This window comes from Thalassophryne amazonica, chromosome 11, assembly GCF_902500255.1.
Source record: "Thalassophryne amazonica chromosome 11, fThaAma1.1, whole genome shotgun sequence".
NCBI lineage: Eukaryota > Metazoa > Chordata > Actinopteri > Batrachoidiformes > Batrachoididae > Thalassophryne > Thalassophryne amazonica.
In genome coordinates this window covers 62870705-62877593 of record NC_047113.1, presented here as the reverse complement: position 1 = coordinate 62877593, position 6889 = coordinate 62870705, and the positions used below count along the sequence as shown (strand labels likewise).

General features: G+C 40.9%; 1 protein-coding gene across 2 annotated transcripts; it reads right to left on the bottom strand.

The window, feature by feature from the left end:
* Nucleotides 1-262: 262 nt before the first annotated feature.
* On the bottom strand, nt 263-5910 carry LOC117520681. Of its 2 annotated transcripts, XM_034181981.1 has the most exons (7): nt 5780-5910; nt 5529-5637; nt 5302-5440; nt 4868-5209; nt 4166-4282; nt 1016-1080; nt 263-444 (listed from the first exon to the last, which is right to left on the bottom strand). In XM_034181981.1, the coding sequence occupies exons 4-7, from the start codon at nt 5184-5186 to the stop codon at nt 298-300; spliced, it is 648 nt and encodes a 215-aa protein (XP_034037872.1). In that variant the 5' UTR covers nt 5187-5209; nt 5302-5440; nt 5529-5637; nt 5780-5910; the 3' UTR covers nt 263-297. The 2 variants fall into 2 exon arrangements, with proteins under 2 accessions (XP_034037872.1, XP_034037873.1); XM_034181982.1 differs by lacking the exons at nt 5529-5637; nt 5780-5910 and having other exon boundaries at nt 4166-4276; nt 5302-5521.
* Nucleotides 5911-6889: the final 979 nt, after the last annotated feature.

The following is a 6889-nucleotide window of genomic DNA, read 5'->3' as shown; positions in this document are numbered from 1 at the left end:
TGACAAAAAGAAACATTATCAAAGTAAATGTTTCTTTTGTTAAAATGTGACGACAGTTGAATTTTTCTGCACAATTATGGCATTTAGTAGAGGTGACTGTGCTTTATTGAATCATTTAACTAAAAAAAATGACAGTAATCAGTTTTGTATAAGAGGAAAACATTTCATTTTGAGTGATGAGCGCTGCAGATTTTGTGTACCATCATTCTCTGGATTGTTCCTTCTACTCAAGTTATTCTACATAAAATAAAGTTTGCAGGTAATGAGTGCGGACACCGTGTGCAGATTCTGCTCTGTCTAAGAAGCACTTTGGTTCTGGTTGTGGTGAGTTCTCACAGTGGAGTACACACACTCTTGTTGTGGATCTCTCTTCTTCTTCTTGTTTTTTGCAGGTTTTGTGGAGAAACGCAGAGTTACGTAGCTCTCTGCCTCTGGTTCACCAACCTGAAAATAATAATCATGTAATAAGTTTTGTAAGATGAGAGATGGAACAGCAAGATGATTTGAGATCAAATCTAGAATATAAGAAATGTGCCTGATTATAACCTTTACTTCAGCGGCACATGAATAATTTATGATCATGAGGATTTCTGAAAATTTTGCATGATTAATTAGAGAAATTGTAAAAATGTAAAAACAGCTACCTCATGGTGCTTCACACAAGTAAGGTCTCACCTTACCAACCAAGCACACAGGCGACAGTGGTAAGGGAAAAACTCCCTCTGATGATACTGAGAAAGAAACCTCAAGCAGACCAGGCTCAGAGGGAAGACCCACTGCTTAGGCCATTGTAACAATTACAAAAATGCATTTATATATATTGCAGGCTTCAGTTTTATTACAAATCATATAAAATCACTAATTATAACTTTTTAGAATATCTGTCATAGATAAAGGAAGCAATATAGGTTTGAAAAACACAAATCGTGGCACTCAAATAGCCAATAAAACATGGTTTTATTGGCATTTTAGTTGCTAAAATAGTATGATCATTTGAGGGTTAAAGCAAAATTACCCGGTCAGTTGATGGATCAACAGTTGACTCATCAGATCCAAGTGGACATGAAAAACTCGCTGCTCCTGTTGACAAAAAAAGCTTATAAATACTGTGAATATGCTGCAATAATAATCTCTTTCCGATATTAACAAAAGGCATAGAAATGTCAAATTACACCGTTAGTGTTGTGTGGCCGCCAGAAGAGGAGGTACTGCTGGCCTACCACCAGAGGGCGCCCTGCCTGAAGTGCGGGCTTCGGGCACGAGAGGGCGCCAGAGCAACCAGGAGTGACAGCTGTCACTTGTCAACAGCACCAGCTGTCACTCATCATCTCCACATCACCACATCACCATAAAAGCCAGGCAGAAACTCCACCTCGCTGCCGAGAAATCAGTCTACCAAGCAGGTAAACCTCTCAGCAGTTTTGGTGCCGATCGCACAGTGATTTTTGATTGCCTTGCAGGCGTTCCTGGACCTTTCCACAGCTGGAGGCTGGGATTGTACATCCAACAGGAGATGACGTATTTCTCTCCTCACGGATAAGTTGTGTCAGGACCTGCACGTGGTTGTTTGGAGGTGGAGGTGTTTGCCCTCCGGACGGAACTGTTTGCTGACTGTTTACTGGGTGTGTGCACACACACCTACCATTAACTGTTTCTGCTTCCTGCCAGCCGTACCAGATCTGACAGCTGGAGACGGTGGCCACCTGGGGACTCAGGACTTGGCGGCTCCGGTGTGTTCCAGATCTGTTGGCAGTGGAAATCTTGTGGGACCCGGCTCTTCTCTGGACAGACATCTTCTATCCTCGAGCCTGCCCACACGTCACCGTTGTACATTGTTTGACTCCAAAAACTGTAATTGTTTGTATCTCGTTGTGCACTTCACAACAGTAAATTGTTACTTTTGGCTTATCCATTGTCCATTCATTTACGCCCCCTGTTGTGGGTCCGTGTCACGACACTTTCCCAACAGTTAGTGCTCAGACAGTAGAGCTTCCCCTACATTTCAAAGGATCTGGTCCAAATCAATTCACAAAAAGTATAGTTTACCTACATATTAGCATCATGGAGCAGGGAGATCAATGGGATAAGGAGTTGGATTCCAAATATGTAGACCTGTGTTCAGTTTCCAGTGACATACTGTACCTGCGTATCCTTGAACATGACAATTCATCTGTATTGTTTCAGCCAACCCAGCTGCTAAAGCCTTGAATGGGCAAGTGACCTGTGATAGACCACTCGTCCACTCTCAACCACTTCACACTGCAGAATCGGAGGGAAGCAGCTGCTGGGAATATAGGCCTACATAGGACTCACTTCTTCTACCGTGACGTTGCATTTGCTGCATTTACAAAATTGTGGTTGCAGAATGTGTAGCTTTTGCCATATCGATAACAAGAAAATAGATATATATTTAAGCTTTTTTTTTATGTGTTTTTGAGTATAATGGTAATGCAGCTGATCTGCTCTGTGTCAGGCTGATCCCATCAGATCTCAGAAGCTAAGCAGTGCGGGACCTGGTTAGTACTTGGATGGGAGACCTCTTTAGAACACCAGCGGCTGTGTGTTTCTCCAGGTTAAACTGGAGTTGCGTCAGGAAGGGCATCCAGCGTAAAACTTGAGCCAGCTACCAATGCGGATCTGGCTGTATCCGCAGTGGTGACCCCAAACACACACACAAAAAAAAGGGAGGAGCCGAATGGACAACAACAACATGAGTATAATGGCAATTGTCAGGTTTAGATTTTAGGTCTTTCAAAAAAAAAGTATTTATGCCAATGGAAAAGCTGGCATAAATTGACAGCGAAAGGTGCTTTAAAAAAGACTCACGTGGATTTCCTACTGAAACATGGCGTAAGCACAAAAATATTCAGATGTATCAAAGTGGGTGTGGAACCATGCCTACGCACACTTTGATATATCTGAATATTTGTTGTGTATATATATACAGTATATATGTGTGTGTGTGTGTGTGTGTGTGTGTGTGTGTGTGTGTGGTGTGTGTGTGTGTGTGTGTGTGTGTGTGTGTGTGTGTGTGTCTCTGTGTGTGTGTGTTGTACATCCCACTGAATGTGAAATTGAGCGTGAAACTCCTCCCTGGCCACGCCCCATTTAAATATGCAATTTCATGGAAACAGGCCCTTTGAGCATGGATTCCCCACGACGTCACATCACGCAACACAGAAAAGAAATTATACTATAGATGACTGGAAATTACGTGGAGACACGTATGGTCAGTTTATTTGATACGCTGTTAAATCAGATTATGAAACTGGAAAAATGTTCGTGGGAGCGACTGTGCGTGTGTGTGTGTGTGTGTGTCTCTGTGTGTGTGTGTGTGTGTGTCTCTGTGTGTGTGTGTGTGTGAGGGCGACTGCTGTGCACTTAAAAAGGTGAGGCGCGCCTCCGCTAACAGTCTGACATTCACAACTTACACACATTTATTGACAAATACTGAATACAGGAAACCTGTTACGATGCTCTGCTGCTCACCATCAAGCAAAACTTAAAAAACACATTAAGAATAATAAACATTTTTGAACGCGCACATGCACCTGGATGACATTGGGATGATCAGCTAGTTCACGCTGGAATGCTCTTATTGCCAGGAAGCGCAGCATGGTCAGCGCCTGTGGAGGCACAGACAACTGCGTGGCTCCCCACCATGTTGTGCTCTGGGAGGGCCACAGTTCTGCACGCAACTGCATTAACAGTACTGAGCCTTGGTAATCAACTTTGGGTTGTGAGCCAATTATCATCATTTGCAAGAAAATCCTCACGTTCCCTGAATACACAATCATCTCAGATTGCACCATGATTTGCAACGTCCACTGATGCTAACACTTTGTGCATGGTTTTATATCCACCCATATAATTGCAAACAGCTGGGTGTGTTAATGTGGTCATCACTGTGTCTCTGGTGTGCACATCACTCTGACTTCTTGTTTTCACCCTATGAACAGTTTCCCAACATGACCTTTACATGTCCACAGTGGAACAATAGCTGTACGGCATGAGGCTGGATACCAGGATCAAGGAAACTTAAATGATGTGGAAGGTGTGTCAACAATGAAATAATTTCTGGAAAATTTTACATTTGAAACTGTGTAAAGAAAGAAAATGATGGTAAGTCTGTGCAGAAAAACTCCAGCCCATATGGTGAATTTACCTTGGTTATGTTGGTAGACTTTTCTTTGTTTAATGTACAAAATAAGAACAGCAATCACAGTCACACAGCAGGCCAACAGCACTCCAAGTACGAGGACAAGTGGGTCCTGTTCTGGTCCTAGAAAATAACCAACAAGCCCAAATTAATGTTTGTCATCTGAAGTCCCAAAAATGATCATAAACACAAAACCAAATACTCATTTGATATTTACCACACAACAGCAGTAGGAAAACACATTTTGATATTCTTCTTAATTTAAAAAAATTATAACCTTCTTAAATTGTAAAAAGGATTTATTTGAAAAATCTCAATACAAATACATTTTTTTTAATCTAAGACTTGTTTCTGATATTACACAGCACTGTACATAATTACAGTTTGCTCAAAAAAATCTGTTTAGCGTCTTGTACGGTCCCTACCAAGTCCACACAGATTTACTGTACAGTTTCGTACTGCTTGTATTATTAAAAAAATATGTAAATAAACTCCAGAACATATATTTAATTTCTTATAAAGATACTTGTATCGACAGCCTGGCTGTCTGAAGAAAACCGGTGGTAAAACTGTTGATTTACTTGGGTTGTAATAATGTGTGTCTATACTGTGAGTTTAAATTTAAGACCATTTAATCAGTGAAAATTATTCAGTAATTAATAATGATGAAGTATTTGTTGTTTGTTTTCAGGAATCATAAAGACATACTTATCTGTATTGTAGTTCCTTGTCCAAACAGGATCTTCCCACATGTGACCACAGCACAGTAGTACGTCCCAGAATCAGAGGGGTTCTGGATCGTTTTGGACAGACTGTAGACGCAGCTCCTTTCTTCACACTCAGCACTCGTGTGTCCATCTGAGTAAATGTAGCCTGGATGAGGTTCTCCTGATGCAGCTCTGAACCAGTGCACAGTCCGTTCACCTGGACATGGAATTCTTTTTTCTTTGTTCTTGGAGAGAAGTGAACACTGGAGGTTTACTGAAGAACCCAGATGGACCGACTCAGTCTCTGGGTTTTGTTTCATAGACAAAGATTTTATCCTGGAATCTGTGTGATAAGTTTTAAAAATACAACAAATACATATTTGTATGAAGAAAACTGGGTTTATAATAATAATAGAGGTTAAAAGTATATTTTACCATTCACAGCCAAAATGTGCCATTAAAAGTAGATTCTCCATACTGTGCTTGACTTAGACACATATATGACGCTTCATCCTCCTTGCTTATGTTGTTGATGGTAAGAAAACAGGAACCATCTCCTTCAGTGACTCTGAACCTTGAATTTTTAAATTGTTCACTAAATATTGTTTTGCCATAAGATCCATAACAATTCTTTGAATCATAAATCCAGGAGTCTGTTATACCAGAAAATTAATTTCTGCGTGTCTTTGGGGACTGGACATGAGAAACTGACAGAACCACCAACTTCAGCCACAGTCCAGGAGATCTGCTGTGGACCCTCTGGAATCAGAGCTGAAAAATACATACAAAAATAGCAGGAGGAACACTGTGGGGAAAAAATGTAATTCTAATGAACATTATACGGTAGTTGAAATTGTTACATAATATGACAGAGATTCTGACTATTAAATGCAAAGTAAAGAATTTGACTCACATACTGTACGAAGAAGACACAAAGCGAACAGTCTCCTGATCATTGTGGTAGAACAGTGTCGTGTTTCACGGCTGATGTCTTCACATCAAATGGAAAAGTTGGTCTCAAGCTGACAGATAAACACACATTTGTATACATAAAGTGCAAATCAGTTTGATTGGCTGAAACACAAACACGTCACTTCCTCCTGAATAAAGTCATCCGTAAAAGGTTTTCAGTGACTGTCAAATTTTATTGTTTTGTTTAAATCTCTGTTAATTGAAGAGGACAACTAGCCTGTTTTTTTTTTGTTTTGTTTTGTTTGTTTGTTTGTTTTTTTGTGCAGATGTACAGTAATACTTCACACAGTAGATGAAATATCATAGTGAGATTTTGTGAAAAACAAGTGTCTGTTGGTGAATAAATTGAACAATCTAAACTGTTCATTCTTGTCTCGTTCTCTCTAACATATGTTTGTACGTTTGTTCCAGCCTGATTCCAAAATGGAGTAAAATTCATTTTTCCCCTCAGTTCTGTTCACAACACCCCATAAAATCTAAAAAAAAAAAAAAAAAAATCACATGTACATAGGTATTCACACCCTTTGCTCAGTACTTTGTTGATGCACCTTTGGCAGCAATTACAGCCTCAAGTCTTGAATATGATGCCAGAAGCTTGGCGTACCTATCTTTGGGCATTTTTTCCCATTCGTCTTTGCAGCACCTCTCAAGCTTTGTCAGTTTAGGAGCGTAGGTGCAGGGCTATTTTCAGATCTCTCACTGGCTTGTTTCTCATGGTCTGAGAGTCATTCAGGTGCCTTTTTGCAAACTCCAGGTGGGCTGCCATGTGCCTTTTACTCAGGAGTGGCTTCTATCTGGCCACACTTCCATAAAGGCCTGAGAGGTGGATTGCTGCAGAGATGGTTGTCCTTCTGGAAGGTTGTCCTCTCTCCACAGAGGAATGCTGGAGCTCTGACAGAGTGACCATCAGGTTGTTGGTCACCTCCTTGACTAAGGCCTTTCTCCCCCGATCGCTCAGTTTAGACAGTCGGCCAGCTCTATGACGAGTCCCGGTGGATCCAAACTTATTCGACTGAGGCCACTGTGCTCATTGGGACCTTCAAAACAGCAT